The 20,354-nt window shown below is 53.6% G+C and overlaps 1 protein-coding gene across 3 annotated transcripts; it reads right to left on the minus strand.

Moving 5' to 3' along the window:
* Positions 1 to 1,255: 1,255 nt before the first annotated feature.
* LOC111169822 (clathrin light chain B) lies at positions 1,256 to 20,146 on the minus strand. 3 transcript variants are annotated; one of them, XR_016392865.1, is made up of 7 exons: positions 19,802 to 20,146; positions 14,756 to 14,802; positions 7,667 to 7,784; positions 7,294 to 7,405; positions 4,578 to 4,631; positions 3,084 to 3,208; positions 1,619 to 1,707 (listed from the first exon to the last, which is right to left on the minus strand). XR_016392865.1 is itself a non-coding variant. In XM_022564329.3 (6 exons), the coding sequence occupies exons 1-6, from the start codon at positions 19,986 to 19,988 to the stop codon at positions 1,536 to 1,538; spliced, it is 690 nt and encodes a 229-aa protein (XP_022420037.1). In that variant the 5' UTR covers positions 19,989 to 20,146; the 3' UTR covers positions 1,256 to 1,535. The 3 variants fall into 3 exon arrangements, 2 of the variants coding, with proteins under 2 accessions (XP_022420037.1, XP_022420036.1); XM_022564329.3 differs by lacking the exon at positions 3,084 to 3,208 and having other exon boundaries at positions 1,256 to 1,707; XM_022564328.3 differs by lacking the exons at positions 3,084 to 3,208; positions 4,578 to 4,631 and having other exon boundaries at positions 1,256 to 1,707.
* Between the last annotated feature and the right edge of the window lie 208 nt (positions 20,147 to 20,354).

Raw genomic sequence — 20,354 nt, forward strand, 5'->3', positions numbered from 1 at the left:
CCTAAAGTGTTGATTCGGATTCAGGTTCCTTCCATCTGTGACTCCATCAGTTTCAACACCAGCTGAATGACTTAGGCCAGCTAAGTTTCTTGCCCCCACCATGCTCTTTCAGCTGTAAGACAGAGATTATAAATGTAAAGCAGTACTTGTGGTGACCCTTGGCCTCCACAAGAAACAGATATGAAGTGGTGAGGACTACGGCACTTCTAGAGAGGATGGCCACTATTTTTAACTGTTGGTGTTGTGGGCTCCCCCCGCTCCAAAAAAGAAAAGATTAGTTGAAGTCCTAACCCCAGTACCTCAGAATGTGACCTTATTTGGGAATAGGGTCTTTTCAGAGGTAATCAAGTTAAAATGAGGTCAGTAGGGTGGGCCCTAATCCAATATGACTGGTGTCCTTATACAAAGGGGAAATTTGGACACAGCAACAGACACATATAGAGAGCAGGCGATGTGAAGATGAACTCAGGATTGTAGTAATGCTTGTACAAGGCAAGGAACACCAAGGAACACAGATACTTCCCTAGTGCCTTTAGAGGGATCATGGCCCTGCTGACACCATGATTTCAGATTTATGACTTCCAGAACAGTGAGACAATAAATTTCTGTTGTTCTAAACCAGACGCTGTGGTATTTTGTTATGGCAGCTCTAGGAAACTAATACGGTTGGCAATTAAATATTTTTAAACATTGTTCAGATCACAATGGCTTGAACATAACCTGTTTGCAACTCTCTTGAAGGGGAAGGTGTTGTCACTGATTGTTTCTCCCAAATCCACAGAAGAGCACAGCTGAAAGAGGCAGAGGGTCCTGACCAATCCCAAGGAAGGGTTGTGGCAGAGGCTACCTTCACCAGCCCCTCACCCAGGCAAAGAGGAAGCACCCACCGGGAACCTCTGGTCTTGCCTCTTCCCTCCAAGCTGCTTCCCCTCTGGGTGTCTGTGGCTATATGACAGACCAACAGAATCCCTATGTCATGGGTTTGTTCAAGGATCAGAAAGGATCAAGCTTGCAAAAACATTCTGTGAGAGGTTGTCTTTCCTCCTGGGGCTGGAGGCAGCAGACATAGACAGATTGGGATGCCCTCTGCCAGCTGGGAGCCCCTGGGATGCCCTCTGCCAGCTGGGAGCCCCTGGGTTACCAGGGAAATAGCCCTACCTTCTCTCAAGCCCATGAAGCTGGGAAAGTTCTAAGCACAAACAGCCCTGACACCAGTTTGTGGCTTCCAGAGAAATGAGAATGAAATAAGTGTAAAAAGAGTTAACAACACACCCTTTAAGCCAAGAAAAAAAAATACATCAGGAGGGACAGTCACAATTTTGTGGACTGAGAGGAGATGTGAGGGGCTGGGCCGTAGGGCCGTGAGGGAATGACAGTTGAGAGGGGTGAGGGTTCCCCTTCCCGGCCCCGGGAGATGGCGAGGAACGGAATAGGCTGTGTAGCAGCTGCTGGAGGCATTTCCCCCCTGGCCAAAGCAGCTGCTCCTCCTCTGCCCGGCCCGGCCCCTGTATGGCGGCCATGTTGGCGGCAGGCTCCTAGCGGGACAGCGGCGTCTGCTTCAGGGACATGAGCACCGAGCGCAGGCGGGACACGTCTTTGCACTGCTTGCTGCTCTTGGGGTTGAAGTCACACAGCTGGGCCACCTTCTCCCACTCTGTGCCTGGGGTCTCCTCCTTGGATTCCTTCACAAAAGCCTCCTCAGATGCCCTGCAGGTGGAGATAGGACAGAGGTTTCATAGCTGTCTGCCTTTCCCCTTAATCAGTGATGCTCTGCTCCCACTGAGCAAGGCTGCTTTGTCCAGCCTACTCTGGGGTCCTTTGTCTAGACGTCTCCTCCCCAGCCCCGGGCCCTCTGACCTCAGGCCCCCAGGAACAGCCTTGTCATCAGAGGAAGCCTAGTTTGGTCCTACCTCAGGGCCTTTGTACTTTCGGTCACCTCTTCCCCCAGACCTGTTCATGGCTTGTTGCTTCTGGTAATTCAGGTCTGAGTGCAGGCCTTACCTCCTCAGAAAGGTCTTCCCTTGCCACTGTAGCTCAAGTAGCCTCCTACCCCTGCCCCAGCACTGTCTGTTCATTACCTCTCTATCAAGAGTTCCCAAACTGGGGCTCCTGACACCTAAAGGCCCTTGGAGGAACTAATGCAGTATCTCAGCTATTTTCAACATTTCCAAAAACTGAGCAGGACATTAACTAACCACCTAGGTGAAGTCTCTTGTTCAGCATTGCCTCGGGGTTCTGTGGACCCTATAAGTGTTCTTTAGAAAAGAGCTGTGCTTAAAAATGTATAGAAGAATCAGTTGAAGAAGATCTTCAAAACAAGACTTGCAAAGCCTTTAATGTGCTTATGTGCACCACAAATGTGAGTACACGATGGATATAGAATCTGCCATATCCCAAGCATACTTGACTACAGAACTCTTTTTAGCCCCAAATGACTATTATCTCTTTGGTGCCACAGCCTGAGGAATGCTCCACTGGAGTCTTTGCCTTTGATTGGAATCAAATTAGGATGGAAACTGGTGGGTTTTTCATCAGAAGTTCTGGCTGACAGTTACAGAAGCCACTGATTAAAGAACAATGGGGAAACAAAGTATAATAAATGTAGCTTAGTGGACAAAACCTAAACATGGGAATCATTAAGAGAAAAGCAATGAGGGATTCTGGGGTGGGGAGGGCTGGGTCTCTGTCCTGTTTAGCTAACAAGTGTCCCTAAAGCCCCTTTCTCCTTAGAAGCCCCCTGCATCTCAAGCAGGACCAGTTCTGCCACATGCCAGGCACTGACTGATGGCAGGGAGCTCTCCACATGATCCCCACGGCTCAGGATGAGCCGGCCCCAGATCAGGTGACCTGGCCCCTTGCTAGTGATCTTGCTTCCCTGGTGTGTGCTTATTTCCTAACCTGGGAAGGGAGGATCAGTGCCTCCACCTTGCTGATCTGTCTCACTGGCCTGAGAATCAAACAACGTAGCAGGTGTGTGTAGGCTTGAGAAAATGTAAGGTGCTGTGTGGCATTGGCTGACCAGTGGGGCTGAGGGGAGCGATCCTAGGAGCTCTCTCTTCTGGGTCAAGAGGCTTGCCTCTAACCTTGTTGCTCAAAGTGGGGTTCATGGTCCAGCAGCACCGGCATCACCATGGAGCTTGTTGCAAATGCAGAATCATGGCCTCACCTCAGTCCTTCTGAATCAGAATCTCCATTTTGACAAGAGGCCCTGGTGATTCATAGGCACATGGAAGTCTGAGAAGCGCTGGTCTAGACTATTCCTCTCTTCAGGACTCCCTTGGGTGCTCCTTGGACCACTTCTTCGGGTGCAACAGGAGCACTGAACGCCCTGTGGTATTACTCAGCGCCGATGCCCTTCTTCCATCCCCACTCTCCTGCTTGAAACCTCCCACGGCTCCCCGCTGCCTTCAGGATCAAGTCTGAGCTTTTTAACATCTCACGACAGGCTTTTTGCAACTGGCTCCAAACTGACCTTCTCTCCCCATTCCCACCGCTCCAGGCGCTGCAGGCCGCTAGATATTTCCCATCTCATCGCCTTTGCCCCAGCAGCTTTTCCCACCTAGGATGCCATTCCCTTCTCACCCTCCCCACCCAGCACACTCCTTCTCACACTTTAAGGGCCGGCGGACTCTGACCTCTGAAGCCTGCCCGGGCTCTCCCTGAGCCCACTGTGTCCTTGCATGTGGCTCTTATCACAACACGCTCTTGATCATGAGCAACTTGGGGGGACAGACCGTGTGTGTCTTACTCCTGTCTGACCAGAGACTGGCACTGGACAGATGGGAGAGTGGACGGAAGGAAGGAGTGGAAAGCTGTTATTCTGGTGTGTCCCATGATCTGTGAGAGAAGCGTTAGCCCAGACAGTGTCAGAGGCCTGCCAAGGGCGTATCCAGAGCGAGGAACAGCAAATATTTGGCACATACACACGTGGCAATCATCACACATTCATCACTGCATTATTTTCTTCGGCTTCACAATCCCCAGCACACTGTCCAGGCTGTCACTACCAGCCAGCGGGGCGGCATAAGAGGAAATCTCTGCCATCTCTGGTCTGGATCAGGCACAGGACCAACTAGACCTCAAAGCAGAAACATGTGAAAGGGAACCGCTGGTGGTCTGGACAGGGGCTCATGACCAAATTCAGGCTGAAGTTCTAAGGAGGAGCAGTGCACTTGTGGGCAGGAGCGGGGAATGGCTGTGCATTCTTTATACCTCTAGCACCAGCACTCAATGTTTGTTTGTTCAACAGAAGACTCACCCCACCTCCCCCCTCCAAGAGGCATCTCAGAAGGAGGGAGTTGGGCTGCTTTGCCCTTTGCTTCTCTCACCTGGGGATGGCCCGACATTCCTTTCTTTTCTTTGCCTGGATTTTAGCAAAGCTGTCTCAAAGATGCTCAATAAACATTTGCTGGAGGGATGGAGGGGAGGGTTGGTGCCTGTACCCACCCCTCGGGCTCACCTCCTGCTCTGATCATTGCCCCAGGCCCAGCCATACTCATTTATACCCCACAAGGGGGAGACTCAAGAAACTGCCAGCCACACACAGGCCCTTGCAGAGGAGCAAAGGAGACACGTACACGTAGCCGATGATATCAGCATCTGGCTGCTGGTAGAATGCTTTGTCGGCGATCCTTGAGGGAAGGGGGTTAGGTGGGGGAAGACGGGATGGCAAGATGGACAGACAGGCAGAGGGTTAAAGAGAAAGAGAGACAGCGTTAGTACCTCCAGTTGGAGACGTGTTAGGAAGCATAGTTCTGGAAGGCTCAGCAACTCTCCACAGTCCTGAGAGGAGAGCAGGGATCCTCCACCCACCCGAGTGGGTGGCCTTTTCTAAAACTCAGCCCTATCATATTAGTCCCCCTGTTTACAAACCTTCAGTGGCTCCCCACCGCCTGTGTCTGCCTGCCCCTTGCCTCCGAGGCCCTGCACATGGGAGCCCTCATTCCGGCCCTGTCTCCCGCCGCTCCCTGGTGCCCAAGCACAACGTCCTTTCTTTCGTATCATGCTGTTCCCTAGTCTAGAATACCCTCCCCCACCCCCTGCCCTCTTTCTCCTGGTGAACTCCTAGCCACCTTCCAAAGCCCAGGTCCCTAGACACAGAGGTCCCTCCGCCACCCACATCCCTTGCTTCCACAGCTCTCCTGCAGAGGGCCCTACTACTGAGTTCAGCTGTACCCGTGTGTTTCCCTCCTCTGCTCTTTGAGGACACAGACTGCGTCCTTCTCAGCTCAGCCTCCGCAGTGCCCGGCCCAGGGCCTGGCATGCAGCAGCTTCCAGCTGGTGGCTTCCCAGAGCCAGCCTTTTCCTTTCTGGCAAGTCTTGTACCCTGAAGTGCACAGCCTCAGAGGCAGGGGCTGCTGGCAGTCTCTAATCTGAGACCATTTCTGCAAGGTATTCTCCGGTGGGCCTCTGCTATCTTTCCTGACCAACATCTGTCCCCCTTCTTCCAGGAAGGGCATCCTGATTGTCCTTTGAAGCATCAGCTGCCCCCACTCAGTCCCTGTGGTTTGGGTGGGACCGGACCCCATGCACAACCCAAGTAATGGGACTATCGACCAAGCTGGGTCTATGGGAGAGTCCCTCCCCCGAGACAATCACTGGGCCTGGGGTGGGCACGTGACCCACACCAGACCAATGAAGGTCAGGTGGAGGACTTCAGCTAGAGCTGTTGGGAGCAAGAGGCTTATATTCACTGAAGTTGCCAAGAAAATCGAGCAGAAGCCTGGAGCTGCTAGTGGCCACCTTTGCCCCCATCCCAGGGGTGTATGCCCAAGAGTGAAGGCCACGTAGGGGAAAGCAGACCGAGAGACAGTAAAAGTGAGCACTGACGGACTTTGTTTCAGTGCCTGAGTCCACTGGGTCTGCAGCCCTTACCCCTGGCCTTTCCAGTTATATAGGCCACTAACTTCCCTTTATTCTTTAGCCACTTCTGGGTCGAAGCATTATCATTTCTATAAGCAATAAAATCCTGCACACGGCTTGGTTCTTCCCTTCCTGCCAGGCCTGTGTTCTCTGTCATGATAACCATGGCCACAGGGGGCCCAGGTCGAGCTGTTGGCCACTGGGCTCCAGGACGGCCTGGCTTACATCCCACTGGGTCCCAGGACCTCATCTGCTTACTGGCAGACTCACTTTTGTCTGTCGTGGTGAGGAGGTCAGAGCTTAACGGCATACCAGCTCTGCAGAGCTCAGCGCGCTGAGTTCCACAGGCCACTGAGGAAACATCATTGTGGGTTCGGCTTCTCCTTCCTCCACGTTCTTGCCACCAAATCACCCATCCTCAAGACAGTCCCCCCACCATAGTTCCTCTCATTGTCCCCATAGGTCCTCTCATGTCCCCGTAGCTCCTCACGTCCCCATAGGTCCTCTCATGTCCCCATAGGTCCTCTCATGTCCCCATCAGTCCTCTCATGTCACCATAGGTCCTCTTATGTCCCCATAGCTCCTCATATCCCTGTAGGCCCTCTCATGTCCCCATAGGTCCTCTCATGTCCCCATAGGTCCTCTCATGTCCCCATCAGTCCTCTCATGTCACCATAGGTCCTCTTATGTCCCCATAACTCCTCATATTCCTGTAGGTCCTCTCACGTCCCCATAGGTCCTCTCATGTCCCCATAGGTCCTATCATGTCCCCATAGGCCCTCTCATGTCCCCATCAGTCCTCTCATGTCACCATAGGTCCTCTTATGTCCCCATAGCTCCTCATATCCCTGTAGGTCCTCTCATGTCCCCATAGGTCCTCTCATGTCCCCATCAGTCCTCTCATGTCACCATAGGTCCTCTTATGTCCCCATAACTCCTCATATTCCTGTAGGTCCTCTCACGTCCCCATAGGTCCTCTCATGTCCCCATAGGTCCTATCATGTCCCCATAGGCCCTCTCATGTCCCCATCAGTCCTCTCATGTCACCATAGGTCCTCTTATGTCCCCATAGCTCCTCATATCCCTGTAGGTCCTCTCATGTCCCCATAGGTCCTCTCATGTCCCCATCAGTCCTCTCATGTCATCATAGGTCCTCTTATGTCCCCATAGCTCCTCATATCCCTGTAGGTCCTCTCACGTCCCCATAGGTCCTCTCATGCCCCATAGGTCCTCTCATGCCCCATAGGTCCTCTCGTGTCCCCATAGGTACTCTTATGTCCCCAATAGCTCCTCATATCCCTGTAGCTCCTCTCATGTCCCCAAAGGTCCTCTCATGTCCCCATAGCTCCTCATATCCCTGTAGGTCCTCTCATGTCCCCATAGTTCCCTCATGACCCTACAGTCCCCTCGCACCCTCACAGCTCCTCTCACCGGTTGTTGATCTTATTCTTCTCAACTTGTTCACTCTGGCGCTGGTTCCATTCCTCCAGGTCCTTCTTGGCCTTCTCCCGCCACTCCTGTTCCATCACTTTGGAGGCAGCATCTGCAACCCACAACAGGTGAATGAGCAGCAGCTTTCCAGGAGGGATGTGAGGCACAGCTGGCTGTGCTTCTGGCTGCTGCTTCTCCCCTCGGCCCCGGCAGGCAGCCCTGGGTCCATCCTCAGCTAATCCCACATTAAGGTGGGGCAGGCCCCCATATAGCCTAAGGCTTCCCCACCCAACCGTGTCCCAGAGAGCCAACCCAGTGGGGAGCCCGGGGCCAGGGGGACCAGCCCAGCTTGCACACTCAGCCCTGCCCTCACCCAGCTCTTGCAGCCGTTTCCGCTGCTCCTCTCTCCATTTGCGGATGCTCTCGGGTTCCTGCGTCAGCCTGTCGACCTGGGCAATTGCAGCGTAGCCATCAGCTGGACCGTTAGCCTCCTAGGACACAAACACACGGCAGTGTACCCAGCCTGTCCACCTGCCCCTCTGTGTCTGGCACCTGAGTACCAGGACACCCCCTCACATCTCAAACCACCTCATACCCACTGTCTCCTGGGACTGTACCCTGCCTTTGCACTTGCTGTGCCCTCTGCCAGTAATTCTGCTCCTTGTGTGACCGTGGGCAAGTTACTCAACCTCTCTGTGCCTCACTTTCCTCATCATAAAATGGGCTACAAAATAGCACCCACCCCACAGGGTTAATATGAGGATGAAATGAGTTAAAAAAGTGTAAAGAACTTCAAACGCTTCTTGGCACTCAGAGAGTTCCCTGTGTTTCTATCATTAAAGCCCTGCCCTATTAGTTTTATTTACCAAATAACACAGTCCCAAATGGCCTCACTTTATAATATGCTTACTTGTCCATTGTCTGTCTCCTCCATCAGAATGTCACCCTTGTGGCAACAGGGACCTTGCCTGTCCTGTTCACTGCTGTGTCCCCAGCATCTAGCACAATGCCTGGCATGTAGCAGGTACTCAATAACTATTTGCTGAGTGAACGAGCAGCCCTGAGATAGGCAGGGTGGCCATGGCTACGACTGTACAGTGATGAAAAACTCAGACTCTGCAGCTGGACCATCTGGGTTCAAATCCCACCTCTACTGCCTGCTATATATGTGTGTAGCCCAGGCAAGTTGCTCAACCTTGCCTGGCCTCAGTTTTCTCATCTGAAGTGAGAATAGTAATAAAAGTACCTCTAAGAGCTAGTTGTGAGGATTTGATGCAACAATATTTATAAGACATTTACAAGAGTGCCTGGCATGGAGTGATGGCTCAGTAAATGGTAGCTAGAATTATTATTATTATTAATTCCCATTTTATAGGGGAGGAAACTGAGGCCAGGAGAGATGGCACAACACAGTGGCAGAAGCAGGGCCAGAGTCCAGTCCTCTGGCTCCCAAGCCAGGGCTCTGCCCAATTCTCCACGCCACCTGCCAGGGTGGTGACTTGAAGCATTGCAGGCTGAGAGCTCAGCCCAACAAGGATGGGGCTCCCCCCTGGTCTCGCAAAGCTGGAGACTTTATGATCCAGCCCCATCTCCTGGCACGCCCACTCTGGTGCTCTGTCCGCCCTGTACATTCCTGTCTGCACACATCCCACATGCCCATGCTGCCGGCTTTTGTCTCCTTTGTGCTTTTCGCCTTCAGTTGTCTTCCCTCCTTTCTCTGGCTGATGAAATCTTATTCCACCCCACAAGTTTCCAGCTCAGAGGTCACCAGCTCTGGGATATTTCCCAGCCCCAAAACAGATTTCACACCCTGTCCTCTCTGTGCTTCTTGTCACACCCTCACCTTCTACTGCGGGTGTCTCCCCGCTGGACCGTGAGCTCCCGGTGGGCAGGACAGGACCTTGTTTATAGCCTCTGAACTCCTGTCCCATCTTTTTATTGCTCCCTGTGCTCCTCCTGCAAGCACTCATTAAAACTGTCACGAGTACCAGCGTATCTTCTCCCCACCCAACAACATCTGTCCAGTGGTGCCTGCTGTGGGCATACAGCTGGTGATCAGTAAGCAGTGGCCATGTGGATGAAGATCCCCCCCAGGGCCAGCATGTATGTGCCCGGTTCAGAAGAAGGGCTGGGTAAGCGTCTGCCCAAGGGGCTGTGGGCAGCAGGGCGAAGGAGCACGCAGATGGAACATCAGGGCTGCATCTCCAGCTGTCTTTGGGGAGAAGGAAGGGCAGGCCCAGGGCGGAGAGGTGCAGCCTGGCTCCTCGGATCAGGCCCACCCTTGGGTGGGGCAGTTGGGGCACTGTCCTTATTCCTCTTTCCTGCCCAGCATTACACTTCAACTGAGAGAGTCTCTCAAGACATCTCGAGGGGCCTTTCCAGGGCCCTAATCTGGACAACACGAGTTGATCACGGATGTACCTTTCCAGTTCTGGGAACAACCCTGTCCTGAGGCTAGGCTACCAGGACCTCTGCCCAATCCTATAGACTGTCCCGTCTGCAGACAAATGCAGTTACTTTTACTTTCTACGTGTTTATCCAGGTGCTACATTTTATTTCTTATTGGCACTCAGGATATCTTAAAAGCCTGGTTTGTTTACATGTTTACTATCTGCCCTCCCCACCCCACCCTACCCCGCCCCCCCAGTAAGGGAATTCCATGAGGACAGAAACTGCCTGTCTCTTTATAGTATGTAGACCATGGAGGGCCTGGCTGTAGGAGGATTTCAAGAACATTACTTGAATGAATTAACCGATGTTCAGGCTAGAGGTCAGGGATGAACGAGACAGCCCATCGTCCGGGAGCTTGCAGAGGGAGTCCCTCACAAATGAGGATCATGGCTGGGGTACATGCATAACACGGGTCATGAAAAGAGTGGGGACAAGGGAGGGCATGACCTTTCTAGCCTGGGAGCAGAGTAGGCTGGGAAGAGATAGGGAAAGGGCATTTCAGACCAAGAGCTGGCAGCTTAAGGACCACATGAGGCCGGTGCCTTTGGAAAAATCTGAGTACAGAGATGCTACCAGGTGTGGAGCAGATGGGGTGGGAGAGGTGGGCTGGAGGGGGTCCTCTGGGTAAAAGTCATCCCATGGTGTCCTTCAGGACCCACCATCTCCATCAAGATTGCCCCAAAATTAAGACTCACAGGTTACAGCGTTTTAAAACTGGCAGAGAACTTGCAATTAAACAGTTCCCTTTGGTCTTTACAACCCTACATGGTGGGTTTCATTATCTTTGTTTTACAGGTAGGAAAAGTCTAGCTCCAAAGTCCCAGGGTCACCTGGCCAGGAACTGGCAGGGCCAGAATTCAAACTGAATTCCTGGGTGTCACACATAGCCACACGTGTGTCCATACATAGCCAATAGGGACCAAAGTTACTTCTGTGTCACGTGATTTTGGTCTCCCTGATAAGTCTACCATCCCAAGATTAGAGACTGCACCCCCTCCTCCCACTGCCCCACGCCCCATTCCCCGTCTGTCTCTCTCACACCCACACACGCACCCCCCTTGGCTCACTCAGTGGCTAGGTCAGGGATTTAGAAGCAGCTTCCAGGGCTACAGAGCACTTTTCTCAACAGACCTGCGGAGGCAGCAGTGCAGGGCTTCTAATCCCAATTTCACAAATGAGAAATCCAGCTCAGAGCAGTGACTAGTCCAAAGCTGTCCGGCTGGGAAAAGCCAGAAATGAAGCGCAGGTTGTCTGACTCCATCCAAACTCCTCTGCCGCAGCCCGCCACAGCGCCCTGCGTAGGAGCAGTCTGGGTGTAGGAGCAGCTTGAGAGACCCTAGGGCTTCTCTGGGGCGGGGTGGGGGGGGTGGCGGAGCCTCGAGCAGCTGCACTGCACATCCAGGGGCGCTGCTCAGTGTGGTCCAAGCATGCTGTGCTCAGGCCCTGGGCACAAAGCCTGGCCAAGCTGGGCCTGCGTCCTCCACCAGCACGGCCTAGTAACAGGCTCTGGCTGGGAGCTGTGCCTGCCCCCCCAACCCCCATCCCTTCCGCCTGCGGGCACAGCAGCCCTGCACCCGTGGTCTCTTCAGGTTCCCCCAGCACACCCTTCTCTGCAGCAGGTGCCAGGCTCCAGGCAAGCCCCCGAATGCGTGTCTTATCCTCTGTGCCTTTGCACATGCTGTCCCCCTAGCCAGGACCACCCACATGCCCCTGGGCAGCCTGGAACCCACTTCCAACATCCGTCCCTGTCACACTCTCTGACTTCAGTGCAGCGTCTGGCGCCTGAGCCTGGTTCAGGTCCCAGCTCTTCCCTGCTGCTGCTGTGCAACCAGAGCTATTAAACCTCCCTGTGCATCCTCCTCCTCATCTGTAAAATGGGGATAATGACAGAACCTACATCGTAGGGGTGTTGGGAGGATGAAATGAGTTAATCCACATAAAGCTTTTGGGTGGTGCCTGACGCATAGTAAGAACTCTTGAGACCAGCCCCACACCCAAGCCCTTGCCATCCTGCATGACTTTCAGGTCTCTGTCCTTTGAGCTCTTCGAGGACAAACATCCATGGGATTTGCCTCTACATCTGAGGCCCTGAGCACAGCGCATGGCACTCAGAATGCGAGTTGACTAAATGAAGGAATGAGGGGCTGCCTGCAAAGCGATGTGGAGGGCACGGGGACACAGCATCAGAGCGACTGGGCTTTAAGTCCCCTCCTGCGACTCACTGGATGTGTGACCTTTAAGAAGTCCCTTCCCTGGGCTCCTTAGGTTTCGTCACCTGTCAAATGGGAGTGACAACATCCCACTCGGGGTGCAAAATGGGGCCTGAATGCGATAACTGCCCTGTGACCCCTGTAGCCTGTAGCGGACATGCACATGCACATGCACGGGTGGCAGAGCTGCAGGGCTCACCATTGCCCGTGGCATGCCCCCAGCAGGCCGGCTTGCGCTGTACCATCACCACAACCAGGAAGAACACAGTGGTGCTGCCAGCAGACAAGGCCCTGAGAAGCTATTTGCTGGCTCCCCTTCTCCAGCTGCTCTGGACTTATTTTCCTGCCCTGCCCCTGCCAGTGAGCAGTGAGGTCGGGAGGGCCACAGTCGGGCTCCTCTTTAATCACTTGACTGTCGCAGTGAGGAAATCGGGTCAGCCGCCAGTGGGGCTGGCAGCCCAGGAGGGCTCACCAGGGGCTGCAGGAATGCTCTGAGCCCCTCCCAAGCTCGAAAGGGAAGAGGTCAGGCGGGAATGGCCTGTGGACCAAAAGGCCACAGGCTACAGTCAGGGCCGGGCTTGTCTCAGCCCAGCTCCCCAGCACTCCTCTCCCGAGGGACCCCTCTGCTGGACACTGGATACCACCACAAGGGCTTCCGGGGGGCCATGCTGGCCGAGCATGTACTGTGACTCCAGGGACAGCCAGGAGAATGAGGCATAACCAATCTGTGGGATTGACCAGCTAAAGCTAAGCTGAGCTGAGCTGTTGATTCCTCTAAGTAGCTCAACGGGGATGCAGGCTTATCCTTAGGCCTTGTTGGGGATCAGGTTCACAGTTGGGCCCCCTAGTGGCCCATAGCCTTCCAGAAAAGATTAAGAAAGGTAGCAGGAAAGTTCTGCCCAGGACCCTTGAACGCCTGGGGTGCACAAGCCAGACCCTGCTCTATGCTCCATCCTAAGAAAAGTCTGCAGGGGCTTCCCACCCGCCAGCCAGGGGCTGTGGCCTGCCTGCTCCAGCAACAAGGGGATGGTACAAAGGACACCAGATCAGGGGCAGGAGACCTAGATGAACCTGAACTTGGCCACTAAGCTTCTGAGTGACTCGCCTCATCTGTGACCTCTCCCCTGCCTGTTAGGATGCTAACGTGGCACAGATGTGAAATGAGTTACAGATAAACATAGCTGGGGTTATTCTTGGTAGCAGGGAGAATAAGAGTTCCCACCGAGATTGGGGAGGAGGCCCAGGGTTTCTCAGATCCATTAAATACAAAGCGAGGCCTGGGGCAGGGAGGGAGAAGGCCTCAAGATCCTAATGTATAGAAAGGGAAAATTATCCTGCTCATGGTGTTCTAGGTACTTCTCTGGTCCCAAGTGTATCTCCAGCTCCAGGGCCACTTTAGGACACTGACCTTTTGGGTCAGGCCACGTCCTTTTGAGTGTGCCCAGGACAGGGGCAGCCTGAGTTTCAATGCTCTGCCAAACTGTACCGGCGTCAATGCTGCTTATTTGGTGCTCTCAGGGCCAGGGAGACACGAAGCCCTTAAAGTCCTAGAGACTGACTTTTCCAGCTTGCTGGTAGTTGAGTAATTTTCCAGAAATGGGACTTGGCCAGTTGCCCTGTGTAAGGTACCAGCCCATCTCTCTTACATAAGAAAGTATTGTTTGTTCTCTCTGAGGATTTAGGAGGCCAGCTCCTCAACGAAGCAGAGCTCAGGAGATCCTGCAGCTGCAGCCCCAGCAGTCAAGGGTCTTTGAGCCAGTCCAGTGGGAATTAAAGTTTATCCAGTGAAGGTTTTGCCCCCACCCAGGTATCTGCAGGTTGGGGGTAAAGACTGTTGCATCTGTGGGGTCCTGGGGATGCTATTTGTGGTCCAAGTTCTTTAAGTACTTTCAAAATGAACTGTGTATGTATGAAGGGAGGGGGGTTAAGTGAGTGTGGAGAGAAGCAGTATTTAACTAGAAATATCTTTACTAGCTGTTTTTTTTTGGGGGGGTGAGTGTGTGCGCATGTGTGTTATAGGATCACTACAAAGAATTTTAAGACAATCCAGTGAAAGTGAAAGCCCTTTCCTTATCCCCCCTTCTCCCGCAAGCTCGGGGCTAACCACTGTTAACAGTTGGTACACATCCTTTCAGATCTTTCATGAAAACATATTTCTAAAATAAAAAACAGGACCATACTGTGCATATTATTCTGCAAGCTGCTTTTCCATTTACTATATTATAGGCATCTTTTCATGTCAATACAGAAAGCTCTGACTGCTCTTTTTAACAACAGAATGGTTTTCCAATTTACCTACCCAGGCCCTCAATACTAGGCACTTAGGTTGTTTCCAGTTTGTCTGCTATTATAAATAATCCTGCAAAGAATCTGGGTGTCCTTGTCCAGCTATTTCCTTTGGGAAAATTCTGAGAAGTGGAATCTCTGGGTCCAAGGCTCACCCAGTTAAAATGCTCAGACATGGTGCAGATGACCACTGGCTTCAGCCTCCCACCAATGGCACACACGTGTGCAGGGCCCTGTGTTTCCTTTAGTCCATGCCACTGCAGGCCACTTAATCTCTCCCTCTGGAAGCTGGACATCATCACGGGCAACCTGAGGCAACACCCCATTGATCCCTGTGGTCCTTATTCTTCATCCCCTTCTCCTACATGACCAAAAGAACCACATCAAAATCTTTCTTGATGTTCCCATCCCAATGAACAGAACTTGAATCCCTAATCCTACCCATGATGGGGGCCAAAGGTTACTGAGACCCAGGCTATCGGTCCCTTCCCCTGCTATGACAGAATCTTGCTTACCTGATACACATCTCCATTGACTGTGGTCCCCATGTCCTCAGAACCCGCTGGAAAGAGAACAGAAGACAGCATCACTCATTGCTCAGCTTATAGCAAGCAGGGTCTTACATTAGCCCCCAAAGCAACCTCTGTATATGTCCATGTGCGTACTAACTCCCCGCCCTACACGCACACATAATGGATATGCAAATAACCTGGGCTCAATCCTTGACTGTGCACAAAGCCTTCTCACAGCCATTATGACCTCTGATTTTCACCATAGCCTTGTGACAAAGCTGTCATCAACCCATTTTACAGATTCTCAAATTGAGGCTCAGAGAGGCTACGTGATTGCCCAAGGTCACCCAGCCAATAATAGGTCCTCACCTACCCAAAACTTATTTCCCCTCAGCCACGGCTGGGAATGGCCCAACTGTCTGTGGAGCTTGTGCCTGGTGAACAGGCAGAGGCTCTGGAGGCCCAGGGCAGGGTCTGCGAGGGCTCAGGAAGAGGGGCCTGCAGGTCTCTGCCTGTCCCTGTGGTGCCTTGAGCAATGGCTCCACCTCGGAGAGCAGGAATCACAGCCCCCACCAGGCAGCACCTGGCCTACTTTTCCTCCTCCTGCCCCTCCCAGAAGGAGTCGATTTTGCCCTCACCTAAACAGTGACTCCTCCCGGTCCCTTTCCCTGACATCTCGTTAGTCACAAATTCCTGTGGCTTCTGCTGCAACAAGAATCCTCAAAGTTGCCCTCCGCCCTCTGCCCCCAGCCTGGCCCACCTGTACAACTACTTTGGCCTGTCTGTCCCGCTAGTGGAAAGCACCTGGACGGGCACGCCTGTGTCCATTATCCTCACCGCTGTCTTCCCCAGAGCCGTGCACGGTACCTGTGACTTAGGACACGCTCAGAAACTAATTGTTGAATAAGCAAATGAATCAGTGCATTAAAGAAAGAAGGAATAAATGGTTTTTGTCCACTCACTGGCCTCCCTGCCTCCATCTTCACCCTCTCCCAAACCTCTTTCAAACCAGCTGCCAAGGTTGACGTTTTGAAAAGCATACACTTACCTATGTCACTCCTCTAATTAAAAATATAATGAACACAAACCAAAAGGAAATCCACTTCCCGTGGACCATGGTGGCCGATAGGGCCTGCTCCTTCCTTGGGGCCTCGGCAGGTGCTGTCCCCTCTCCCTAGAAAGCTCTCCTGCCCATTTCTATGTGGGCTGCTGCCTCACGCCCTTCAGCTGCTGCTCAAACACTGCCTTATTAGAGGCCTTCCCTGACCACTCCTGACATTCATGCCCCAGCACCCCTACCTCCTCCCCTGGGCAGTTATTTTCTCTGTAGCACCTACCACAGCCTGATATGTTTATTTTTGTATGTGCTTATTATCTGTCTTCCCCACTTGAATGCCCTCTGGGAGGGCAGAGACTTTGTTTTGTCCACTGCTGGGATCCAGCACCTAGAACAGTGCCTGACACATAATAGGAGCCCAATAAATATTTGTTGAATGAGTACATTGAACTTTGGCCCATAGCTCGTGAGGATCTTTACAATCTGGCCCTGCCCATTTTTCCTGCCTCACTTCCCACCAGTCCCTCCCACAAACCCTATTCTGGTTTCCTCCTTCCCCAAACACACTATGCCTCATCCCACACCTTTCTTCCTGCTTCCCTCACTAAAGAATGTGCTTTGGGATCCAGTTGTTTTCCAAGGCCCAGCTCACAAGTCATCCCCTCTGGGAAGCCGTCTACTACTTCCCCTACTTCCCTGGGTGCTGATGGAAGGTCTCAACTCTGAGGTATCCCAGAATATCGTACAGAATCCCCCACGCTCTTATGCGATTACTGTGACCTCCCACGGGTCATTCACTCCCTCATAAGGCTCTGTACCCCATTCAGCTCCTAAGGGTGAGCAGTGTTGGCTAAATGGAAGCTGACTTGCTCTTTGGGGGGCCCACTGTTATCTACAAGGCCTGAGGACTCTCAGAAACTGCAATGCCTCTTAGCCAAGACCCACAGGAGGCTGCACAAGATCACCGCAGATGGACAAGTACACTTTACCAGCCAGGTAGAGCTGTGAGTAATGGTGACAGTGTTTTCAGCTTGGGGACTGAAGAGAAGGATACTTAATCCCATGGAAATAATGCCCAGCTGATATAGATTATAATCAACTTTGTTTGCACAGCCAAACATTGACTGATTTTGACCAACCGTTGTCAGCCACCCTCCCTACGCATTCCGATGGGGTTTCTCCTGCATGGGTGGCCTGGCCCCTAAATTGGTGGCAGCATCTTCTGCAAAGTGGCTTCTTCTCCTGGGGCATCTCCTCTACCAGGGCCTTACGTTACCAGGGTCCATTCACGATGACGCTGGTCTGTGCACCTGGCATTTCTGGAGGGGAAGTTGCGGCCCCGCCTCCCCGACCAGTCCCAGCCTCAGGCCCCTTGTCCACAGGTGCCCACCCTGGCCTTCAGAAAGTCTCTGTGCCCCAGTCTCTCAGTCCCATGAGTGTCCCCCTGGAATGAGGCTTAACCTCTTTGGGAATCCACACATACCCACACACAGAATTAAAAGTCTCTGTCCCCACAATGAGTAGCCCACGGCACGTTGATAATCACGTGTCCACAGTCCGAAGCCGGCAGAACCAGAGTACGGCAGACACGAGTGCCAAGGATAACCCTGTGGGTGTTGCTTCTCTCAGATCCCTGACCCCTTTTGGAACGGGGGCAGACAAGGAAGGGTCCAGAACATTCCTGGGAGGTTACTGAGGCCCATCAGGGGAAATGGGCTTGTCAGGAAATGACTGGGCAAGTCGGGGTCAGAGCCAGGTGGAGTGCTTAGAAATCTGGGTGTGAAAATGTACACACCTCCTGGGCCCTACCCAAGGCTGATGAATGGAAACAAAGTATCCATTGCTCAGGCTGGCCGTCGTTCCAGCCCCAGAGGAGAGACTCAAAGTGGCTCAGGCTCAGGCCTACACTAAACAGTTTCCTGGGGAGCCCAACGTCAGTGCACTCAGCACAGGGGCATCATTTAAGAGACGAGACTCAATGGTGGTGAGTGGTGCTGGCTGCGGGAGCTTCCGCCCAGCTCCCAGCAGCCCAAGGCACATTTTCCGCACCTCATTTGGGCTTCTGGCACTCATCACTGGTCTCGGGGGATTACTTGCTCATCACCGTCTAGGCCTAGGAGGATCAGATCAATTCCATCCTATCTGGCCACCTATTGAGCCGCCATCCCATAACCCCTCCCGGATCCCCGTGCCCCACTCAGCAGAGCAGCTGAGCATTTGCTGCTTTACTGGTTGTGAGTCTGGGAGACCCTCAGAGGGCCATGTCCCCGCTTCTCTCCCTGCCACCTCAGGTCTGGGGCCAATCTGTGCACCACCCCTGCCGGAGAGGGAACCTCCCATCCAGGCTGTAAACCCCTGGAGCCCCATTGTCCTGGGAGAGGTCACAGCCTGCTCAACCCCCAGCCACCTCTGCGGCCCTCTGCCTGACTTCTACCTTCTTCTCTCTTAGGTGGTTCTGACACTGGCTCTCCCAGGCCAACCCGACTGGGGAAGTTGGTGGTCTCAAGGGGAAGATGTGGACAAATGAGTACTGGTACATGAACGTGGGCTCACATTTCCTAGGAATTCCCTGGGATGTGTGAGGGTCCCGCTGAAGTGCTAGGAGCTGCTGCTTCTTCAGAAGTCCTCCACTGCTGCCTTGGTTGAGTAGCAAAAGACCCCTCTCCCTACCTCTACATCTCATCACCTCCCAGGGTGACTGCCACAGCATTTGAAAGAGCATGGAGCCCACAGTTGAGAAGCCTGGGATCAAGTCCCAGATCTGTCACTCACGGCTGTGTGACTTTGGGCAAGATATTCAGGCTCTCTGGGCCTCCAGTTTCTCATATGTTACAAAAGGCTTGTTATGTTTCTCATACCAAGAGGATACAGAGATGCTTCAAGCTCCTCAAGCCACAGGAACTGTCTTATTCATATCTGTATCCCCACTGGGCCTGGCACACAGTAGATGCTCAGTAGATGCTGAATGAATACAAACATGACTAAAAGGATCCTTACTTGTAAACATTTTAAAAAAATATGTAAGGTACCACTTATTCCAACAGGCCCATAAACTCCTACCAAAACGACAACATTAACAAGAAGCAAGCACTGTTTTGGAGGTACCCATGAAAGTGATATCTACTTTTTTACTAGATACGTTAAGAAATTGCCCTTTCAGGCAGAGCCAGAGCAGGAACACTGTTGATAAACACAGTACTGCAAGGACCAGGCCCCAAATCCTGAGTCCTGGACCACCTTTGGAAAACCATTGAGCTACCAACCCCAGGAAGACAGGACCACATCTGACTGAAGCCCTCTGTGCTCCTGCCCCCACCCTGGTGTCTAACTCAGAGCCTGGCATATGGAAGACAGTGTGGTCAGGTGGAAAGGGTTAGAGTTAGAGAGAAATGGTTTAGAATCCTCACTCTGTCACTTACTAGTTGTTTCAGTAGTGTACCTTTTGAGCCTCGGTTTTGCCATCTCTGAAATGGGTTTAATAATGCATATGAAATGATTAAATGTAAGAAAAGTGCCTAGACCAGTGACTGCAGGATGGCAAGTGTTCCCCAGGGAAGGTCTGTGAGTTCTTGGAGCACCCAGCGTCCCCTGCTTTCCCAGCTGTTAGGAGGGAGCTACTTCTGAGGGGCAGGGAGATCTGGGGTTCTGCCCACACCTGCAGGGCTCGGCCTGGGGCAGCCAGCCTACTGGGAAGCTCAAGCCTGGGCTGTGTTGGATTCCGGAGCCAGGCAATAGTGGAGTTGGCTTGGGGATGAAATGTCATGACGAATTTCTGTCCTGGGAGCCACCAGATCCACAGCCCCAGGCAAGGCCTCAGGTGGGGATCTCCAAAAGATCCCCCCGTCCCCGCCGCATCTCCTCCAGGTTCCGGTCAGGTACACACTAGCCCCAGGCCTGCTCCTGGCTGGCCATAGCAGGCCCTCTTCACTCCACCCGGTACCCCGGGTGCGAGCCCCAGGTCCCCCAACCCCCAGGCCACCAGGCTGACTCACCCCCACTCACGGGTCCCGGCTGCGTGAGGGCCGCCTGGCTGCCAGCAGGTGCCCCGAAGCCCTCGTCATTCTCTATGCCCGCGATTTCACTCTCCTGCTGGGCCAGGAAAGCAGCCGCCGGGTCCTCCTCGGGCGCCTCGGGGGCCCCGCTCTCCGTCGACGAGAAGAAGCCAAAGTCATCAGCCATTTTCCCCACGTCTCTCTGAAGCGTCCGCCTGCCGCTCGCCTCTGCCCGGCGCGTGCCCCGCCCTGCGCCCGGCAGCCGCGACACTGTCACCCGAGCCGCCCGGGGGAGCCGGCCTCGGCGGGGACAGGCTCGGCGCGGCGGCCCCGCACTTCCTTTCCGCCACCGGGCCCGGCTCGCCTGTCACTGCGGCTGCAGGCGGGAGGAGCCGGGACGGGAATGCGGTGATGTCACCGGCCGAGGGAGGAGGCCCGCAGGACGGCCGGAGGTCGCCTCACAGCGGCCACAGGAGGGCGGCAGCAGGACGGCGGCGCAGCCCGAGGGGCCCAGAGGCCCGGGCCGCGCTCCCCGCTCCGGGCCAGCAGCACG

The sequence above is a fragment of the Delphinapterus leucas genome, chromosome 3, assembly GCF_059928025.1.
Source record: "Delphinapterus leucas isolate spDelLeu-1000000601 "Yukka" chromosome 3, BTC_Dleu_Yukka2, whole genome shotgun sequence".
In the NCBI taxonomy this organism is placed as follows: Eukaryota; Metazoa; Chordata; class Mammalia; order Artiodactyla; family Monodontidae; genus Delphinapterus; species Delphinapterus leucas.

Bases quoted from the DNA above. Each gene is read 5' to 3' on its own strand.
- LOC111169822 (XM_022564329.3), bottom strand. From the start codon at position 19,988: ATGGCTGATGACTTTGGCTTCTTCTCGTCGACGGAGAGCGGGGCCCCC. The intron at 4,632-7,293 runs GTGAGAGGAGCT...CCTTCCCTCAAG, and splicing joins AAGAATAAGATCAACAACCG to GATCGCCGACAAAGCATTCT. The intron at 1,708-4,577 runs GTACGTGTCTCC...CTCCACCTGCAG, and splicing joins GCTGATATCATCGGCTACGT to GGCATCTGAGGAGGCTTTTG.